Raw genomic sequence first — 22,440 nt, forward strand, 5'->3', positions numbered from 1 at the left:
TGAGCGAGGTCAGGGATTGAACCCGAGTCCTCAGGGCTATTAATCGGGTTCATTATCACTAAGCCAGGACGGGAACTCCTAGAGCACTTGGGTTTTTCATGCATAGTTTTGAGTTTGAATGTGATGGAATTGCAAGGGCCCCTGTTGGGGTGAGGAGCCAGCCCATATTTCTACTGGATTTGACCTGCCCCTTCTTTCTCAGTATCCACCCTCCCCCCTCAAAAAAAAAAAAAAATCTGGAAAGAGGTAGTGAGCAAGAGGCTGGTTGTGGAGCCTGGGTTTTAGGGTGAGCACTAACTGTGAGAACTTGAGTCGGCCTCCGTCTCTCACTCCCTAAAAAGGATGAATAGTGCTGGTCCTGCTGCTTGACAGGGCTTCCCTGAGCTAAGGGGGCAACAGTGCTTTACTGGTCTCCCACACTGTGACTTTTACGAAACCTTCCTTGGGAGGCAGACGGGGTTTAGTCCTTGCTGGGTCAAGTCCCAGTTCTCCTCCAGTCTCCACGGGGTGATGGTGGAAGACTTGGCCTTGGCCATCTCCCTAGAGGGCGGGAGACTCAGGCTGCTGCCAGGGCCCCAATTAATGATGCAGTCACAGCCTGTGCCTGGAAATAGGCAGCGGAGCAGCCGCTCTAGTCAATCATCACATGGTGTTCACACCTCGGTGGTCACAGTGTCCTCTGGCTCAGAGCCGAGCACCAGGAAAGGCACCTGCCCAGCGGGGACCGTGCCCGGTCCTAACAGGCAGGCACTCAGAGACAAACTCTTGGCCACATTCAGAGCCACCTCAGTCCCATGGGGTCCAGAGGGGCAAACGGAGCTCATCCATCCCAGAGAAAAGAGCCCAAGATCAAGTTCCCTCCAACTGGCTTATCTAATGAGTCATTCACATTCATTCATCTCAAAATTACTGCCTGAATACCTACAACGAGCCAGACATTACAGGAGGTCACGAGGAAAACTGGTCCTTTCTTCCCTTTGGAGTTCTTGGCTGGTCTAACAATTAGATTGGCATACGAGACATTGACCAGAGAAAAACAAATTTAACTTCATAGGTATGGGAGTCCCAAAGACAGGAGACTCAAAAAGTGACCCAAGCAGGCAGGCTTGATACCGGTGAGATGAAGAAACGATACATTTGTGAAGAACTGACAAGGAGTTCCCACTGTGGGGCAATGGATTATGAATCCGAATGCAGAGGCTTGCATTGCTGCACAAGTGTGGGGTTCATTCCCTGGCCTGGGAACTTTCCATAGGCTGCAGGTGCAGCCATTAAAAAAGAAAGAAAGAATGAACGAATGAAAGAAAGAAGAGAAAGAAGGAAGGAAAGGAAGGAAAGAAAGAAAAAGATGAAAGGAAGGAAGGAAGAAAGCAGGAATTGCCAAGACAAAGGGGTGTGGGCTCAGGGCAGTAAATTAGTGAGGAAGTAACAGAATTTGTTTCTACAGCTTCTTGACCTCGAATCCCTGACTCCAGGGACAAGGACGCCGTCTACCCTCCGGGGATGGGGAGGGTACCTCCACGTGGGAGCTGTATTTCCTGCTTTCAGAGGGACCAAGGAGGGTCAGAGTATCCCTGTACAGGCTGTTTCTCAGGGAACTTGAAAATCACCAGATGGTAGAGGCTCTTCCCCCTCGGGAGCTACTAAGAAAGGGATGAAATTATCACACCTTCGGAAAGAGATTCTGTGAAGACGATCAACCGGTCATAAAATCATGATCGAGGCCAGAGGAAGAAAAGACCAAATTGAAGATTCAACAAGCAGGAGGAGGAGCCCGTGAGAGTGGAGCTGAAAGGGCAATGCAGGCAGAGGGATTGGCAGATGCTGAAGCCACCGCGCTGGAGATCACGGGGTATGTACGGCGGGAGTGTGGCCAGAGGCAGGTGAGAGCAATGGTTCTGAAGAACCGCAGACCCATGAGGAAGGTTTTTCTTCACTTTTTTTTTTTTTGTATTTTCAGAATTTCTGAACATTTAAAACCTAATTTTGGGGGGCCATGCCAGAGAGTCTGTTTTCAGGATATGTACCTCTTTCTTCCTAGAAGATGGCTAGGACCTCTGGGAAAATAGAAACTCCACCTGGGGCTGGAGTCTAGGAGGGGGTGACGGTGGTGGGTAGATGGCCGTGGTCTGAGGGTGGCGTGGAGCCTCCCCCCCATCCTTCTCTGTCCCTTGAGACCCCATGGCACCCTCCTATGGACTTTTTGAGGCCTGACGCATCATGGCTTTTTAAATAGCCTCATCTGCATTAGCTAAAGCTGGACTCTGCCTCTCTATGACCAGCAATTCTTCTCCTGGGCATGGACCCAACCAAAGTGCATATAATGTGTCCCCAGAGACAAGCGCGAGAATTAATGCTTAATGGCCCCAAACGGTAAACAAACCAAATGCCTGTTAGCAGGGACTGGATAAACAAAAGTGTGGAATGTTCACACAATAGAATGCCATGCAGGGGTGTGGGAAGGAATCAACAAGGGCAACATGAAGGAATCTCATTCATGCAATAAACGCAAACACACACTATGTTCTTTTTTTTTTTTTTGCCTTTTCTAGAGCCGCTTCCCTCGGCATATGGAGGTACCCAGGCAAAGGGTCTAATCGGAGCTGTAGTTGCCGGTCTACGCCAGAGCCACAGCATCGCGGGATCCAAGCCACATCTGCAACCTACACCACGGCTCACAGCAATGCCAGATCCTTAACCCACTGAGCAAGGCCAGGGATCGAACCAGCAACCTCATGGTTCCTAGTCAGATTCATTAACCACTGCACCACACTGGGAACTCCCACGCTATGTTCTATTTATATCAAGTTCAAGAGCAGGCAGACTAACGCAAGCTGTTAGAAGTTCGGGTAGTGGTTACCTCTAGATGGTGGTGGGGTAGGGGCTGTGATGGGACATAATGGGGACTTGTGAGGGGAGCCAATAACAAACTCTTTGTTTATCCGGATGGTTTTTACACATGTGTGTTCACTTTGTGAAAATCCATCAAACCAAACATTATAATTTGTGTACCTTTCTTCATAAAAACATACTTCATAACAAATTTTTTTTTTTTTTTTGGTCTTTCTAGGGCCGCACACATGGCATATGGAGGTTCCCAGGCTAGGGGTCGAATCAGAGCTGTAGCCTCCAGCCTATACCACAGCCACAGTAATGCCAGATCCGAGCCAAGTCTGCAACCTACATCACAGCTCATGGCAATGCCATATCCTTAACCCACTGATTGAGGCCAGGGATCGAACCCGCAACCTCATGGTTCCTAGTCAGATTCATTTCTGCTGCGCCATGATGGAGCTCCTTTTTTGTTGTTGTTGTTGTTGTTGCTATTTCTTGGGCCGCTCCCGCAGCATATGGAGGTTCCCAGGCTAGGGGTTGAATCAGAGCTGTAGCCATCGGCCTACGCCAGAGCCACAGCAACGTGGGATCCGAGCCATGTCTGCAACCTACACCACAGCTCACAGCAACGCCGGATTGTTAACCCACTGAGCAAGGGCAGGGACCGAACCCGCAACCTCATGGTTCCTAGTTGGATTCGTTAACCACTGCGCCACGACGGGAACTCCTGGAACTCCTTTAATAAGTTTTTTTAAAGGCCTGATGTTCTTAGAAAAGGTCAGTAAAGACACTGAAGTTGATTTAGTCACTCAGAGTGCATTCCTCAAGCTCCAGGAAGCAATTTGTCCTGCCACAGGGCCTTTGCACAGGATGTTTACTCTGCTTTTCCTTCTCCAGTTGCTTCCTGTCATCTCCTATGCATCCTTCAGTTTTCAGCTCATAAGTGATTTCCTCCAGGAAGCCCTCCTTGACTTCACAGTCTAGGTTAGACATCTTTGCTACAGGTTGGCTTTTGGATGCTTCCTTTGGGTGTGATTCTACATTTGTTTGCATTCTTTGACAATTGTCCTCCTCAACAGAATGAGAGCTGCAAAGCAGTGGCAATGTCTTATTTCTGCCCATCATTTATCCCCAGGACCAAGCACGGGGACCCAGTACATATCGATCAAATGATTGACTGAGTGAAGGGATGAAGGGTGAGAGAAGGAACAAAGTCCAAAGCTACTCACTACAAGCATTTCTTTAGCTCATAAACTCATTTGAAATGATCCATCCTATTCTACAGCAGGTTTGGACAGAAAATAATATTTTACTTCACCTGCCATCATATGCAATTAATGATTCTAGCACACACAAGTCCATCTGTAGCCTGGAGTACATTCTGGCACCCCGTCATGTCTCCCCAGATATGGTAGACATGTCCCAGTTTTAGGAGCTAAGATTTCTGTCTGCTTGGCACTTCCCGAATGATAGCTGAGAAATGGATGTCAGGCTTTATAACCTTATCTGTGTCTCTGCTGAGAAATTGGAGCCACTGGGAGAGCATAGAATTTTCCCAAGGACACAGAGCTAGCAGGTCTTTTTATTTACATTTTTCAAATTTATGTTTTTGAAAAATAAATTCATCTTCCTGTCACTTTGAAGGGTGGATATGAAAAGAAGCCTGGGCAGGCTTCCTCCTGGGTTTGAGTCCCAGGTTGGCTAGTGCGGTGGCCAATGGCAAGTTAAATCTCAATTTCCTCATTGGCAACATGAGGATAAAATGTACCCACAGAGTCATTGTGGGGACGTAACACAGGCAAAACACCCAGGACAGCCTGACTCTTGGTAAGAGCTCATTTTAGCTGCTGTTGGGTTTTTTTTTTGTTTTGTTTTGTTTTTAGGGCCGCATCCGCGGGCACATAGAAGTGCCCAGGCTAGGGGTCAAAATGGAACTACAGCTGCCAGCCTACACCATATCGGGCGTTGCAACAGCAACGCCCGATATGAGCCATGTCTGTGACCTACCCCACCGCGCATGGCAACCCTTAACCCATTAAGCAAGACCAGGGATTGAACCTGCGTCCTCATGGATGCTAGCCAGATTTGTTTCCGCTGAGCCACGACGGGACGTCCCGTAGCTGCTGTTGTTAATGTTCACCCCTTGGGGTTCAGGTGGGGAGAAGTGGAAGAACTGACCTGGAGGTAGGAGTCCAAGACAAGACGCTTCCCCCCATTTAACCTGAGGAAGACAGGCCCTGCTGCTGTTCAAGAGGAAGCTTCTGTGGGATCCATTGAACCCTCTCTCCTCTCTCTCTCCAGGAGTGGTTGAATCTACTGCCTTGGTTGTTTGGTTGAGAAGACAAATCAGCCAGAAGGCATTTTTGTTCAATAACACCGGAGACATTCTAGAGTTTGTGAATTCCAGGCCCCTGGTCATCATGGGCTTCTTCCAGGTACCGGGTTCACGAGGTGGGAGTTGGCTTTCCACTCTGTTTGGGAAGGGGGTAGGGTGAGACGAGGTCTTCCATCTGGGTTAATTCTGTGCCCATTCTTCCTTTTCCAACGAGCCAGTTTCCGGGGGGAACCACAGGATGAAAATGAAAAAAGTGGAAGCTGAAAGGGTAGGAGAAGCTAATGCAAATGTGGAGAGTAACAGGGAAAGAAGAGAGGAAACTGACGTATCTTGAATTGGTTTTGACAGTAAAACTGATCTTTGGGGGGTTCATTTAGATCATCCCTGAATAATAACTTACAAATTGCTGGCGTTCCCATCGTGGTGCAGTGGCAGCGAATCCGACGAGGAACCACAAGGTTTCGGGTTTGATCCCAGGGCTCCCTCAGTGGGTTAAGGATCCGGTGTTGCCTTGAGCTGTGGTGTAGGTCGCAGATGCGGCTCAGATCTGGCGTGGCTGTGGCTGCGGTGTAGGCTGGCGGCTACAGCTCCGATTCGACCCCTAGCCTGGGAACCTCCCTATGCTGCGGGTGCGGCCCTAAAAAGAAAAAGACAAAAAGACAAATTGCTTTTGCTTTTGGAGAATGAGTTTTCTGCACATTTTCACTCATTTCCTATAACTTTGATGACCCCTTCCTTTCTCTGAGCAGAAGTCAGAGCTTTGGGGCTTCTGGGGACCCCCGACTTTGGGGTTTCGTGGGGAGCGTTTGTCCTTTGTCTCTCCCATCCTACATTTTGAGGTGGCTTTCAGTTTTCGTTCATGCTAGAGCACGAAGGCTGACACTACAACTGTATCATGATATCAAGTTCATATTTGGTACCACCCGTGGCCGAATCATTGCTTCTTCTGAAAACAATTAAGGGATAAATGTTAAAAACTCTCAACACTTGTGTCAGAACAGCCTTCTCTCTAACACTTGGGAAAAAGGTCAGGTGTATCAGTTCTTTCCATTCATCTCAGTGGCTTTGCCTCTTTGGGCCTTAGTCATAGCCATAGAAGTATCCTGGGTATGAAATATCCATGAAGCTGGATTTAGGGGACCCAGCAAAACCCCAGAACTTGGAAAGGTGAGGTGATGAATTCATCAGCATTTTCACCCTGATCGTCAACAAACAAAAAAGGCGTTTGGTTACCGAAACCTTCTCGAACATCCCTCCCAAACAGGATTTGGAGGAAGACCTCGCAGAGTTGTTCTATGATATGATCAAGGACTTTCCGGAGCTGACGTTCGGAGTGATATTGATTAAAAATGCCATTGGGAATTTCCGCGTCACCCTAGACAGTGTTCTGGTGTTCAAAAAGGTAAGACTTTGGTCTTATCTCTAGTTCAAAACAAAGAACTATGCATGTATGTACATGGGCTTTGGATACAAATTCTGGTTCTGCCGCTTGTTAGCTCAGTGGCATTGGACTAGTCAATTTCTGGGAAATCATGGTCTCCCATTCTTTCTCTGGCCTTTCTAGCCATTTTCCACTGAGAGCTCTTCCTTTCCTTAACTGGCAAATGTCATTAATGAGGGCTCAGTCTTCTGCCCTGTGGTTTCTTCCGGTCCATGCGGCACACCGCCCCCCGGTCCCCCCATCCTCCATCAGTCCATACACCCTTGACTTAAAAATCTCCAGCTCGAATCAGATTTCTCTAATCTCCAGACCTTTATATCCATCACCAGAGATCTCAACATGGCCAAGCGTGAAATCATAATCTCCCCTCCAAATCCATTTCCAGTAGATTTTCTCCCTTCACAAATGGTGCCACCGTCTCCCAACTCCTCTGTAAGCAAAGCCAGAACACCTAGGCATCACCTCACTCTTCTTCACCCTTCCCCACGTTGCCACAAGCTGCAGCATAGGTCGCAAATGCACCTCAGATCCAGCGTTTCTGTGGCTGTATTGCAGGCTGCAGCTGCAGTGCCAGGCATGGGAAAGGTTGCTTTCTAACCTTGGAGAGAGGGGGAGGACCCCTTACAATGCATGGCAGAAACCCCAGAAAATATCTAAAGAAATACTGATACATTTGGACCACACAAAAAATGTTAAATTTCTGTAGAATAAACCCCATCACAAAATCAAAAACCAAATAGCAAACTTGGAAATACATTTAGGAGAGATCTGGTTTGTGTTCGTGGGTGAGAGTTTGGGCACTGGAGTCGGCTTGTGTGGGTTGGAATCTTAGCTCCCCCTCTTACTAGCTTAGCAGCTCTGGGCTCGTCCCTTCACTTCTCTGGGCCTCAATTGCCTCAACTGTAAAATGGGCATAATAATATTCAATGCAGTGTTAAGAGGTTTCAGGGAGTTCATACATAGAACATACTTAGAACGGTGGCTGGTACAACATGAGCTCTCTGTAAGTCTAATTAATTTTAATAAACTGTGGTTATCACTAGAAAAATGTTTCAGCTTTATCCCGAGGACAAGAGAGGCTATGAAATATGTAAGCAAGAGTTTCATTTTAATAACACCGCTCTGGCTAAAGTGGGGGGCGGGTGTGATGGATTGAAGGGAAGTGGGGGAGGGGGGGAGAAATTGGGAGAGCATAAGGAGACTTTTGCAGGAGTCCAGGGAAGAAATTTGGAGGATTGGTGGAGATGAAGAGAAGGAAATGCAGTGAGATAAGAAGAGAAATAAGGAGACAGCCCCTTCTTCCTCCTTCACCCACAGAGAATTATACCACCCCCTATGTTCATCCAGGTCCTTCTGAGAAGCAGTCCTCAAGCTGGATGAGTCATGCGAAAGATTAGGGGGAATGCTTTTGAAGGAAAAGAGAGAGAGAGCTGGGGGAAATGTATCAGACCATGATGGAGGTCTGACCCTTTGGAAGGAAGGAAGGTTGGCTGGAAGAGTCTTTGACGTCAGTGCAGTTCTAAGAACATTCATCAAAATCGTCCCTATAAAAGGGATCCTGCATCTCCCAGAAATGGGCTTGGCCCTTAGTCTCCTTGACAGCGTCATTGGTTGGGAGCCGTGTGTGAGAAGCTACTCAGCATCAGCACCAATACATTGATGGATTTTGGAGCAAGGCAGCTGGAGCTGTTCAGCCACTTCCACTCCCTGTCTTTGCAGACTGGAGATTTTCATGGCTTCCACATTCCCCATGTGCCACCCTCAGGCTACTCTGCCCAGCCATCCGTATTTATTAACTATCTAGATTATGCATTATACCTGTTATCGTGATGTTTTCCGTCTATCCAAGGGGAAAATTGTGCTATTTATAGTTATTTAGTGCCTCCATCATGGGTGCGACTGCCTTGCCATGATTTTCTTCTCTTGTCCAAGGGAAGAATTGTGAATCGCCAGGAGCTTATCAATGACAATACCAACAAACAGGTCCTCAACCAAGTCATTAAACAGCACCTCACAGATTTTGTTATTGAATACAACGCCGAGGTCAGTGAGCAAAGGGTCCCGGGAGAAGGGTGGCTGGGGCAGCTGTGCGCACGGGATGACCTGTTTGCCTTTTCATTTCAGACTAAGGATCTGATTTACGAACTGCAAGTCCTGAATCACATGCTGCTCTTTGTCTCCAAAAGCTCCAGATCGTCGGGTATGATAATGCAGCACTATAAACTGGCGGCAAAGAAATTCCAAAACAAGGTTTGTGGAAGTTGCCATTGCTCTTTGGGGCTTTTTTCTTTCTTTTCTTTTCTTTTTTTTTGCTTTTTAGGGCTGCACACATGGCATATGGAGGTTCCCAGGCTAGGGGTCGAATCAGAACTTCACCTGCCAGCCTACACCACAGCCACAGCAACACAGGATCTGAGCCGCATCTGCAGCCTACCCTATGGCTCACGGCAACACCAAATCCTTAGCCCACTGAGCGAGGACAGGGATCGAACCTGCAACCCCATGGTTTCTAGTCGGTTTTGTTACCACTGAGCCACGAAAGGAGCTCCTTTGGTGCTCTTTTGCTAGGAATCCACAACCTATGGACCCTGATGCCTGTCTGCTGGTCTTGCTGATTATAAATTAATCCAGGGAGATTTGCATAGTCATTTGTATACCGATCACCTGACTTGCATGTCAACACTCTATTAGTCACCACTTGATTTTAAACTTGTCTTCTTTTTCCTGCCCAGTAGCTCTTACTTTCTCACCAAACTACTTATCCTTCTCCGTTCCATCTTCCAGTTACGTCGACTCTGGGAACATGATTGGTCTGGCTGCTTTTTTGAGGGACCCTGCTCTGCTAAGAGAGGGTGACGGTCATGGGGGTAGCATTTGGCCTGGAGGTGATGGGAGGAAAGACTTCCGGAGGTCAGGGAGTATGAGAGCCTCTGGGCGTGAAGCAGCACAGACAGTTGCTGAAGTTCTAGGCTTCAGCATCAAGAGATCTGGGTTCAAATTCTCTCCCTCTTGTAAGTGATTTTGTCTGAGATGAATTTAACCTCTCAGTCACCTCATGGGTAAAACGGGGAGTTACAGTAAGAATTAGAAGTGGGTTAGGTAGGAGTTCCCTTTGTGGTGCAGTGTTTAACGAATCTGACTAGGAACCATGAGGTTGCAGGTTTGATCCCTGGCCTCGCTCGGTGGGTTAAGGATCCAACGTTGCCCTAGGCTGTGGTGCAGGTCGCAGATGCGGCACAGATCTGGCATTGCTGTGGCTGTGGTGTAGGCCAGCAGCAACAGCTCCAATTAGACCCCTAGCCTGGAAGCTTCCATATGCCACAGGTGCAGCCCTAAAAAGACCAAAAAAAAAAAAAAAACAAACAAACAAAAAGATTTTTTTTTTGTCTTTTTGCTATTTCTTGGGCCACTCCCGTGGCATATGGAGGTTCCCAGGCTAGGGGTCAGATCGGAGCTGTAGCCTCCGGCCTACGCCAGAGCCACAGCAACGTGGGATCCGAGCCGCGTCTGCAACCTACACCACAGCTCACGGCAACGCCGGATCGTCAGCCCACTGAGCAAGGGCAGGGACCGAACCCGCAACCTCATGGTTCCTAGTCGGATTTGTTAACCACTGCGTCACAACGGGAACTCCAAAAAAAAGATTTTTGATGTAAATCAATTGATTACAATCTGATTGCTTTCCTTCTATTTCTCATACGTTATAATAGTCAAGACTTAGCCAGAGTTCCCTGGTGGTTCAGTGGGTTAAGGATTTATCGATGTCACTGCTGGGGCATAGGTTAGATCTCTGGTCTGGGAACTTCCAAGTGCCACAGGCACAGCCAAAAACTTTTTTTTTATTTAAAAATGCAAAATAAAATACAGGCGTTCCTGCTGTGGCTCAGTGGATTAAGAATCTGAATGCCACAGCTCAGGTCGCTGCAGATATTCGGGTTCGATACCCAGCCTGGGACCCTCCGTATGCTGTGGGTGCAGCCATTAAAGAAAAAGAAAAAACACCTAAAAACCTCAATGGTTAAATAAATGATAATAAAATAAACTTGGCCACAATTCTTCTAGATTATTATTATTATTTTATATTTTATTTATTTCTTTATTTTTTGCTTTTTAGGGCTACACCCATGGCACATGGAGGTTCCCAGGCTAAGGGTCAAAATGGAGCTGCTGCTGCCAGTCTACACCAGAGCCGTGGCAACGCGGGATCCGAAGCCACGGCAACACTAGATCCGAGCCACATCTGCGACCTACACCTCAGCTCCTGGGAATGCTGGATCCTTAGCCCACTGACGGAGGCCAGGGAGCAAACCTCATGGTTCCTGTTCGGATTTGTTTCCGCTGCACCTCAACGGGAACTCCCTAGATTAAAGTTCACTCTCTAGTCCATAGGTGGGGCTTACCTTGGCACATATTGTGAGATGAGGTTGTAGATTGCCTTTACCCCAATGAGCACGCTTCTCAGATGCCATGTATTGATCGTGCCCCAATGTCCAGCCAAAGAGGAACAGTTGAGTGACTATCATTCCAATCAGTCACACCTCCACCTCTTATCTTACTCACCTCTAGCAAAGGTCTTTTGAAAGAACACATGCTTGATTTTACTGTGTCTGCTTTGTTTTTCACAGTCACCCCAGCACCTAGAAGAGTGTCTGGCACATAGGAGAGCTCTTAATATTTTGCGAGATGAATGACCTAAACCCAGAGGCTGCAGGAACCTCTAACTCATCTCCTCCTTCCACTCTTGCTTCTTCTCTACAACCAGAGGGATCTTTTAAAAATGATCACCATCGAGTTCCCGTCATGGCGCAGTGGTTAGCGAATCCAACTAGGAACCATGAGGTTGCGGGTTCGATCCCTGGCCTTGCTCCGTGGGTTAAGAATCCGGTGTTGCCGTGAGCTGTGGTGTAGGTCGCAGATACGGCTCGGATCTAGTGTGGCTGTGGCTGTGGCCTAGGCCCTAGCTGCAGCTCTGCTTCAATTCTTGGCCCAGGAACTTCCATATGCTGTAGGTATGGCTGTTAAAAATAATAAGAAGAAGAAGAATTTAAAAGAATAGTGGGTTGACATGCAAGGAGCATTTTCTACCTCCCAGGCACTAAACCAAGACTTTCTCTACAGTGTTTCATTCTCACAACAGTCCCATAAGGTGGGTCCTATTACAAGCACCACTTTGCAGGTAAGGAAAGTGAGTCACAGAGAAGGGAAGCTACTGTTCTGCCCGAGGAACTGGGAGGAAAGCTCAGGACCTGCTGCAGTCCTCCAGTTAGGTGAACAGGGCCCTGCTTGGGGCTGGTGACACCAGGCTGATGGCTGATGCCTGTCTGTGCAGTGAGGTGCAGGACGGCACCTGACGGATGAGAAAGCAGCCCTGTTCTGGCTCTCCGAGCTGCTCCATCAGGGCCCTCCCACAGCTTCCCGACAGCTTCTCTCCCTTGGGCAGGGATTCCTTACGCTTGTCATGCCTCCAATCCAGAAAGACACAGGTTTTCGTTTGCTCTGGCAGATCCTTTTCATCCTCGTGGATGCGGACGAGCCCAGAAACAGACGTGTCTTCGAGTACTTCCGGGTCACAGAGGTCGACATACCATCGGTCCAAATCCTGAACTTGAGCTCTGATGCAAGATACAAAATGCCTTTCGAGGAAATAACCTATGAAAACCTCAAGAAATTCGGCCAGCGCTTCCTGGATAGAAAGGCCAAGGTAGGCGCGTCCTTGGACCCGGTTTATCCAGAACCTCAAAATAATCCCGTTTTGGTAATTCTGCGGGCTTTCTGGTCCTCGAATGGGGAGGCAGAATAAAGGTCAACCTCATGGGTTTTGTGAGGAAGTAGCCCCATCTCCCCACCTCGAATCTATTCCACTTTTGATCTATCCTGCCTGGCCTAATAATGCCACCATTCATTATTTATTCTTCGAGTAAATGCATTATTTTGGAGTTCCCTTCGTGGCTCCGTGGTTCACAAACCTGACTAGGAACCATGAGGATGCAGGTTCGATCCCTGGCTTCGCTCCGTGGGTTAGGGATCCCGCACTGCCGTGAGCTGTGGTGTAGGTCACAGATGTGGCTTGGATCCCGCATGGATGTGGCTGTGGCTGTGGTGTAGGCTGGCAGTTACAGCTCCAATTTGACCCCTGGCCTGGGAACCTCCGTAGGCCACAGGAACAGCCCTAAAAAAAAGCAAAAAAAAAAAAAAAGTCCAGACATTTCCGTATGGATTTCTTTTAGTGTGTTTGTCATCTTCATCTCAGCGTCTATTTCTCCTCACGCCCCATCCCCACCTTCAGTCTCAGCTGCATACTCCACTCACCCAACGTTCAAGGACATAGAAGGCTTCCTTTTCGGTCCATCTACAGACCTCCTGGAGCTCCATCGGTCCACTTTCTTGCCCTCTGGCGATAGCTCAGGAGGTGTGTCTTCCTCGCAAGGGCCCGTACGTCCTCCGGTGCCCTTGGGATCAAGATGAGCATCCTTGGCATGGCCTGGGAGATGCCACGTGCCTGATCTGGCCCATTCCTCCTTCTCCATTATCTTCACCATTTCCCACCGCCCACGCCCAGTCCCTGCCCTTTTTTATGCTCCCTCACAAAGGGTCTTCAGGTCCTTTCCAGAGGTTGGGGTGGGGCTGTGGGCAGCTGTTGTGGGAGACAAGGCTGGTGAGCTGGGCCAGAGCCAGACAGCAAGGACGTGGAAGCCTTTGAAAGCTTTGGTATCCTAAGAGCCCATGGGATGCCAGCTTGGCATGGTGAACGGAGAAGCTGCTTGTGGGAAAACAAAGGTGTAGAGAAGCTTCGAAGTAGATGCAGAGAGAACACGAGGAGGCTAGTGCAGTGATCTAGATGAGAGATGAAGGGTATCTGGCCGAAGGTAGCAGCAGTGCAGATGAAGAGAAGGGTGTGGATTCAAGAGATGTTCAGAAAGCAAGGGTGCAGAGACAAAAAGGAGATGTTCTGGGATTTCCATCACTTTCTTCAAAGAGAAGCAAGAGCTGGGTTCATCCCTTCATTCCTAAGACATGCCCTGAGATCTCACAATGTGCCGGTTCTCAGGGGTACTCAGCGAGAAAGGCAGAAAAGTTTGTTGTGACGTTCTATCCACTGAGATGGGGACACATCAGTCAAAGAACCCGCAAAATAAATCTAAACGCTACACTTAAGTCAGCGATGCAAGAAAAGTACCAAGTATTGTGAGAATTTATGAGAGCAGGGCCAGACCTAATCTGGGGGAGAGTCGGGGAAGTCTTCCTTTGAGATCATTCTGGAAGAGAAATCTGAGTTAACTAGAGAGGGGCGCATGGGAATGAGGAAGTGGGAAGCAGGTGAGCCCTCTGAGTGAACGGAAGAGCAGCGAGGCTGAAGGGAGAAAGGAAAGAGTGAGGATAAGCTTGTCTCTCTCTCTTTTTTTTAGGGCTACACCCATGGCATATGGAGGTTCCCAGGCTAGGGGTCCAATCAGAGCTATTGCCGCCGGCCTACACCACAGCCACAGCAATGCGGGATCTGAGCCATGTCTGCGACCTACACCACAGCTCACGGCAACACCAGATCCTTAACCCACTGAGTGAGGCCAGGGATCGAACCTGCGCCCTCATGGATCTTAGTCAGATTTGTTTCTGCTGAGTCACAACAGGAACTCCCAGTTTGATTCTTGAAGCGATGGGGCGGCCATATTGGGGGGAAGAGGGGTGCACACCGGCGAGGATATTAATGAGGTGAACCCCACCCTCATCTAAGCATCCTAAGAATCATGTCTTTGAAATGCTAGATTCCTCCCCAGCCCGGAGCCCTGCCTCCTCCTCAGGCCTCTGGTTCCAGTTTTCCACGGACAATCCAGGCTTCACATCTAGCCCAGAATCTTTGTCATCATCTTGGTCCCCTCCCCATGGCTATTGTCATAAGAACAAGAGACAAATTTCCACTGTTTCCTGTCAGGGTGGGGAGTCCCAGCTGCCAAGCCTTTCTGGAAACCAGTTAAGACCTCTCAAATTTGCTTCTTAGAAACATCAGTCCAGCGAAGAAATTCCTAGATATTGGGACCAGGGGCCCATTAAGCAGCTCGTTGGAAAGAACTTCAATGTCATCGTCTTTGACAAGGAAAGGGACGTGTTTGTGATGTTCTGTAAGTATCTCTGCACAGGCCAAGGGGTCATGACTCCAACCAGTGTCACTTTTCAAGGGCAGCTCCTGAATTCTTGGTCCCCCATATCTCCAAAATCTAACAAAGCCCCATGCCAAGGGTGGTCTTCAGACATCCAAAGAGTCTGGATCAAGAGGCTATTTGTGCAAAGGGATCGGTGGCATCTCTGCAGTGCCAGGATGCGGGTTCGATCCCCCCACCCGGCCCAGTAGGTGAAAGGATCCAGCATTGGGAGTTCCCGTCGTGGCTCAGCGCACATGAATCTGACTGGCATCCATGAGGATGCGGGTTTGATCCCTGGCCTTGCTCAGTGGGTTAAGGATCTGGCGTTGCTATGAGCTGTGGTGTAGGCTGGCAGCTACAGCTCCGATTTGACCCCTAGCCTGTGAACCTCCATATGCTACGGGTGTGACCCTAAAAAGACAAAAAAAAAAAGTGCTGATGGCTAATGCTGACTGAAGCTAGATACCCCAGCCTGTGCCAGCCTGAGTCCACATTATCTCATTTAATCCTCAAAACTTCCTTGAGAATAGTGGCTCCTTTTACCGCTCCCCCCTCACTGATGCGTAAACAGAGTCCCAAGGAGGTGAAGAAAGTGTCCTAAAGTCCCAGAGCTTCGTCAGTGACCATAAGGAGGGACAGGATTGGAACAGAGGCAGCCTGATCCTGATGCCTCCCGTGGTCCCTTCTGCACCCGTGACCAGTATACATCATTTATGCAATGACCTGTATTTTACCTACCTGAGTTCCTGAGTTGGTGCCGCTCAGCTGAAGACCCACCTCAAGCACGTGAGAGCCTGGGACCCGGGTCTGGCATCTTGTAAGCCCTGGATGAACGACAGATATTATGGCTCTTCTCTTCCCTGTTGTTATAAGTATTTCCAGTGCTCACCCGGGGACTTCTGCCCTTCGGATTGGCGTGCGAGAGCCAAAGCCAGGGACCTTCCTTCCACGGTGGCTTCAGACAACTCTTTTGTTTAACAGGAGGAATTCCCATCTATTTGCTTTTCATGCACCTGATCGCATTTCCTCCTCAAACCAAGCCTCGTCAGAGGCCCAGTGGATTTCCCCAAGATACCGATCAGGGAACCCAGCCCCAGAGACCTTGACTACCTAACCCCAGGTTACAGAGTACGTGGGTGGCAAGGGAAGACGTTCAAGTCCAGCTCTGGGGCCATCAGGGTGAAGCAGAGGCTGGGTGACATCAGGTAGGCCTTTGAAATGGTCATGGACGTGGATGGTCAAAGTCTGCGTGGCTCAACAACCAGGATCGGCTGCCTCTCAGTGACAGGCTGAGGAGGACTGTCCGAGGTCCCCTGACCCCGGGGGGTCCTGAGACTGCCCATTTGGTTCTGCTAAAAGGCCAGAGCAGCCTCATTTTCTTGGAAGCAGGGCTGGCAGATGGGCCCCCTGGGGTTGCAGCCATTATGCGCCCTCGGGCTCCAACCCAGGGCTCCCTGGGCTCCAGGGGAGCTTCAGGGGTGCAGGCCGGAGAGTGGAGGGCCAAGGAGGCGCTTGGTTTGTAAAATAATCATCCAGATGGAACGCCTTTGAGGCCCCTTTCCTCACAGAGCCAGAAACATTCACGGAGCAACAGGCAGGCAGGGTTGCTTCCCTTCCGTGTTGGAGCTGGTAGGTCCCGGAGGCTGGGCCATACTCAGAGCTTAAGAAACTGTCCAAAGAAAAGTCCAGCGTCCCCTTTCCGGGGGTGGTTGTACCCATCACAACCTCCTGTTCACTTTTTGGGTGTGTTCTCCTCTACTAGACAGTAAGGCAATGTGACACAGTGGTCACCAGTCCAAGCAGCCAGTCTGCAAATCTCACTGTCTTTGCTTAATTAACTGGGTGACCTTGAGCTATAAGCTTGACCTCTGTTGGAAAATTCTGGTGCGATCTCTCTCTCTCCCTCCTCTCCCCCCCCCCCACACACACTTACTTTCTGGCAGAACATAAGGAATCAGCTATTAAAAACCACTATTTTTCTTGATTTTTCTTCTTCAAGTGGAATGGAAGGCTATGGTTTTTTTTTTTTCTTTCTTTCTTTCCATAGTGGGGTACATCATTTCCTTTATTTTAATTAAATTAGAGTTGATTTACAATGTTGTGCCAAGAGAGTGGACACAGTTCCCCATGTTACACAGGAGGACCTCATTGCCCATCCATTGGGAATGGGCAGGTTATGTTCAATGAAAAATAGAGGCTAGAAGAAAATGTCCCATCATACGAAAAGCATCAGTGTCTGAAAGAAAGGGGACTAGGGCCGTACTTTCTTTTTCTGATTCATTTAATAATGCTCATGAGCTATGGCTGAAATGTGAAATAACCTAACACCCTGTTAAAAGAGGGAGGGATTCGAAGTTGCCCGGCAGCAGAACTGTTAGCGGAACGCAGTGTGTACAGGAGCTTGGCTTTCAGAGGCTTTAGTAGAGTGAGCTTGAGGGGTGGCCCTTCTCTTCCAGATGCGCCCTGGTCCCCCAAATGCAGGGCGCTGTTCCCAGTGTTGGAGGAGTTGGGCCTTAAGTATCAAAACCACTCCACGGTCACCATTGCCAAGATTGACATCACCGCAAATGACATTCAACTGATGCAACTGGACCGGTATCCCTTCTTCAGGCTCTTTCCCACCAACTCTCAACAGGTGAGGGGCTCTTGGGATTCACTCAACTGGAAATGTTACGTTTTTTGTCGTGGACTGCATTTCTGCCTGTCCCCAGCTCTGCCGTCCACCAGAGCAGCTTCATTCTCAGCTCCCGCCCCACATGCAAGTTAGACAGGGTTTTTCATTGGCGGTTCACCAAAGTCCCAAGACTCAGTTTCACTGGGTCCAGCTCAGGCCAGTTGCTCCTCCCTGACCCAATCGTGATGGCCAAGGGGACCTGGGTGTTTTGATCGACAGGCCCAGGTCATAGGGTTCCCTCTGATAGTGGAGCTGAGCCTGACCCAGATTATATGGAATAAGGTGGGGGGAGTCGCCACGTGAACATTGAGGTTAGGATGCTATTAGAAGAAAGATACTCCATCAAATATTTTACATTTCGGTACGAGAGTCATTGAACATCGCCAGAGATCATGGCACACACTTTTCATGCCACGTTGGCACGTGGGGAAGGATAACAGTCAACGAATTACAAGCCGAGGTCCTTTCTCCCAAGAAGAGTATGGCCGTGTGTGGAGGGGGGCGGGGAGGAGTCGTGATACGGGCTCATTTTCAAAGGCAACCAGAGAGGACAGATTCTGGAGAGCAGATACGGCAGGAAGTCTTCATGCAGACGTGAGACTTTGACACACGGTGGGTATTTAAATCAGATTAGAAGAAGGGGTGTGGCTTAAAGGTGGGAAGTACACCGTGAACAAAGAGGGAGGCAGACGGCTTGTCACCATGAAAGAGATGCCATCCTCGTAGTGCAGAAGATGCATGTGGACAGTGAGGCCGTGCGGGTGGGCCTGTCTCAGACCGCCAGTTATCTGAAAAGGAGTTTGACAGCCGGAGGGCAGGAAACAGTCTCCCAGTCTTCCTAAAGACTGAAAGAGGAAAGGAAGCTAGTGATGACTGAGAGAGAACATGTGCAAGGTGGGAGTTCCCATTGTGGTGCAGCGGAATTGAATCCAAGTGGGAACCATGAGGTTGCGGGTTTGATCCCTGGCCTCGCTCAGTGGGTTCAGGATCCGGCGTTGCCATGAGTTATGGTGTACGTCACAGATGCAGCTCAGATCTGGTGTTGCTGTGGCTGTGGTGCAGGCGGGCAGCTGCAGCTCTGATTAGACCCCTAGCCTGGGGACCTTCACATGCTGTGGGTGTGGCCCTAAAAAAGGACAAAAGACAAAAAAAAAATATGCTGGGAGGAGTTCCCACTGTGGCTCATTGGTAAGGAACCTGACTAGTATCCAGGAGCATGTGGGTTCAATCCCTGGCCCTGCTCAGTGGGTTAAGGATCCAGTGTTGCTCTGAACTGTGGTGTGGGTCTCAGACATGGCTTCGATTCATTGCTCTGGCTGTGGTTGTGCCCAGCAGCCACAGCTCTGACTCAACCCCTAGCCAGGGAACTTCCATATACTGCAGGTATGGCCCCAAAAAGACAAAAAAAAGAAAAAAAAAAGGAACATGCCAGATGCTTTGTGAAATAACTATTACTCTTTTGTAACAAAAATAACAGACCTATTTTAAATGCTTTTTTTTTTTCTTTTTATGGCTTCACCCATAGCATGTGGAAGTTCCACGGCCAGGGGTTGAATCTGAACTACAGCTGTGGCCTACAGCACAGCCACAGCATCACCAGGTCCAAGCCGCCTGTGCGACCTATGCCAGTGGCAACCCCGGATCTGTAACTCACTGAGCGAGGCCAGGGATGGAAGCACATCCTCACAGAGAAAATGCCAGGTCCTTAACCCACTGAGCACAATGAGAACTCCTTCAGTGCTTTTCATTGAGTCACTTATTAAATCCTTATACCATGATGTGGTAGGGACCACTCTTATCTTCAGATCATAGTTGAGGAGAATGAGTCAGAAGGAGGTTAAGCAGTCAGCGTGACTGCTGTGTGCTGAAGCCGGGGTCTGGGCTTCTTGCTCTGAACCACAGTATCACAGCCCTAGGATGGAGAATGTTTTCTTATCCTTAAAGCCGTGGTGATGGGGACTCAGAGCAGTTAAGGACCAGCCTCACTGTTCTGAGGTTGTTACGAGTCTGGCACTGCATTTACTGGGGAGCAGTCCCTGAGTTTGCTGCAGGGAAGGGCTGCCATGTTGACTCTGTTCCATTTTCTTCCAAGGCTGTACCTTATAAGGGCGAACATACCCTGAAGGGCTTTTCTGACTTCCTGGAAAGTCAAATCAACATCAGGATTGAGGATGAAGATGAGGTAAGACAGCAGTATCCTGTTTCGTCCCACCCAGAACCATCAAGGTCTCGACAGGCTAGAACAGAGGGTGCCAAGAGTTCCCTAATCTTGTGCACGTTGGCAAAAGTGGAGAACAGAGCTAGTCGGGGTGACTTCATTCCAAGGGCACTTGCTACCAGAAAGGCAGACTTGAGGAACACAGAGAAGCACAAAGGCTCTGAGTTCCCCCATGGCCTCTAAGGCTGCCCCCACCCCATCCCCTGTCTACTGTCCCTGAGTGGGCCGCCACACATCTTGCTGGGCTCCTGCCCTCTGGCGTTGTCCTCCTGATGGAGTGGAGGGGAGCCCCTTTCTCTCCCACTTCTGTTCATGCCTCAGTGAGGCCATATGCTGGAACAGGACATCTGCCTTAGTTAGGACCCTTTCAGGTGCACATGTCAGAAACTACCCTTTGGCTGCAATAGCAATGGGGTGTCCTCCCCTAAGACTGGTGGACTTATCAGGTGTGGGTGGATCCTGAAGCTCAAAGTTGTTTTCTTTTCTTTTTTTTTTTTTTTCCTGTCCTTTTTTTTTAGAGCCAAATTCCTGGCATATGGAGGTTCCAAGCTAGGGGTCAAATTGGAGCTGCAGCCACTGGCATACGCCATAGCCATAGCCACGGGGGATCTGAGCCGATCCGAGTCTGTGACCTACACCACAGCTCACGGCAATGCCAGATCCTTAACCCACTGAGCAAGGCCAGGGATTGAACCTGCATCTCCAGTTAGATTCCCTTTTGCTGCGCCACGACGGGAACTCCTCAAAGTTGTTTTCTGACAGTCCATCTCTGTTTTCTCCCACATTGGCTTCATTCCCAAGCAATCACTTCCCTCTGGAGAGGGCAATGACGGCTCCATGACTCTAAGCTAACACCCACCCACCCCCCCAGCTTGGAAAGAAAGTACCTACTCTTTAGTAGTCCCAGCCAATGTCTTGGAACAGATCTCATTAGCCAGGCCTGGGTCACACGCCCAGCCCCAGAGCAGGGCATAGGCAGCTGCACCTGTTAACTTAGAGGGGAGAAAGTCTGCTTGGCTCTTTCGATGACAATAATCCCATAATCCTTGCCTCTCGTTCTGTTTCCTCCTTCTTCCCTCTGTCCCTACCTCCTCTTCTTTCCTTGAATAGGTACTGTCTGCTGAGCAAAGCGAAGCAACAGAAGAGAAGGTCTTGACTGAGGGAAAGGAGGTACCTTTTACAAAGAAAGAGCTACTGGAACAGAAGTTGCCAGAGCTGGAGAATGTGACCAGGCTGGAAGAACCAGCTAGGCAGAAAGAAATGGCAGAGGAGGAGGAGAAGGTGGCTGAGCCAAAGAGACCTCTAAGACGGGAGAAGTCACCCAAAGTGAAGGAAGAACTGTAGGGTCTCTAAAGCCAGGAGGGAAGGTGTCCATTTCCCAGGTCCTGGCATCATTTCCTGGGTGGATCTATAAAACTGTATATCATTGTAGTAGGTGGGTGGAGGCTGGATGATAAAAGCCCCTGAATCCACGTTTTTGATCCTGTTTTACTCATTAATCTCTTTTTCCTGGTTGGTGCAGCCCTACAAGAACTGTTTGACCTGGAACTCAGATGGGGCTGCAAGGGAATCTACAATAGCAATAGTTAGTGAATCTTTAGAACATTCTGGGCATGGGCTTAGTTCTCACCACCTCAACTGGGAGCTAGGTTTTCCCCTCCCCATTTACAGATGAGAAAACTGAGGCAGAGAGGTTAAGCAACCAGGCAGGGATCACACAGCTAAAAAGCCCTCGGGATAGGATGCCAAGCAGTCTTGTTGGGGATCTGTGGGCATGGGTTGGAAAAAATTTTTCCAGACTCATAGCAAGGTGAAAAGAAAGATGAGTTTATGGAAATAAGAGATGTTGCTAATGCAGAAGGACTATTTCTGAATGATCAATGAGAGCTGACCTCGAGCATGTGGTCCTGTCTGTTTTTATAGCCCAGGGAGAGAAGAGAGGTCTTATGATACACATGCTGACCTGCTGATTGGCTGGGGAAAGAGGGTCTTTCAATACACTTGCTGGTTGGTTGAGGCCCCTATAGAGGTGGTGTGAGAATTGGGTCACATATCTTTCCTAGGAGGGGTAGGAAGGACTGGGCCAGGTTGCTCAAGGCAGGGGTGGGGGGGCTTAAAATGAGATAATATGTGGGGTGATGATAAGGGTCTGGTAATTCTTGTCTTGGCCAGAGGCTCTGAGTTCCACCCCCTGGGAGAGGAACTTGAAGTCCCACGAATCTCACTCTACAGGCCCTGCATTTAACCACTATGCACACACCACCACTACCACCAGGTTGGCATCCTCAGAGTTTGGCTAACACTTTCAGAAGAGGTGGATTTTTGGAGTTTCCATCGTGGCTCGGCAGAAAAAAATCTGACTAGTATCCAAGAGGATGTGGGTTTGATCCCTGGCCTCGCTCAGTGGGTTAAGGATTTGGTGTTGCCCTGGGCTGTGGTGTAGATCTCAGACACAGCTCGGATCCCACGTTGCTACGGCTGTGGTATAGGCTGGCATGCTGCTGCAGCTTGGATTCACCTCCTAGCCTGGGAACTTCCATGTACTGCGGATGTGGCCCTAAAAAGGCAAAAAAAAAAAAAAAAAGAGAGAGAGAGAGAGATGGATTTTTTTTTTTTTAAGACTTCATCTTAGCACGGAAAGAGATTCAACCCCAAATCTGTCCCCAGTCTTTCACATTGAGAAATAAATACTGCCTTCTATGTCAGTAAACAAAGGATGTCACAGCCATCAGGGATTGCAGCCACCTCCAAAGGTGAGCCATCAAGTCCTGAGGGAACTCAGGAAGGAAACAAAGAATA

At 49.1% G+C, this 22,440-nt stretch overlaps 1 protein-coding gene across 2 annotated transcripts; it reads left to right on the forward strand.

The window, feature by feature from the left end:
- The first annotated feature begins 1,372 nt into the window (after positions 1–1,372).
- Positions 1,373–21,113, forward strand: PDILT (protein disulfide isomerase like, testis expressed). Of its 2 annotated transcripts, XM_047780373.1 has the most exons (10): positions 1,373–1,852; positions 5,137–5,270; positions 6,435–6,572; positions 8,544–8,654; positions 8,736–8,861; positions 12,115–12,312; positions 14,608–14,728; positions 17,206–17,384; positions 19,516–19,605; positions 20,752–21,113. In XM_047780373.1, exons 1-10 carry the CDS (start codon positions 1,822–1,824, stop codon positions 20,983–20,985), a joined length of 1,362 nt encoding a protein of 453 aa, XP_047636329.1. In that variant the 5' UTR covers positions 1,373–1,821; the 3' UTR covers positions 20,986–21,113. The 2 variants fall into 2 exon arrangements, with proteins under 2 accessions (XP_047636329.1, XP_047636330.1); XM_047780374.1 differs by lacking the exon at positions 1,373–1,852 and having other exon boundaries at positions 5,225–5,286.
- The last annotated feature ends 1,327 nt before the right edge of the window (positions 21,114–22,440 follow it).

This window comes from Phacochoerus africanus, chromosome 5 (assembly GCF_016906955.1).
Source record: "Phacochoerus africanus isolate WHEZ1 chromosome 5, ROS_Pafr_v1, whole genome shotgun sequence".
Lineage (NCBI taxonomy): Eukaryota > Metazoa > Chordata > Mammalia > Artiodactyla > Suidae > Phacochoerus > Phacochoerus africanus.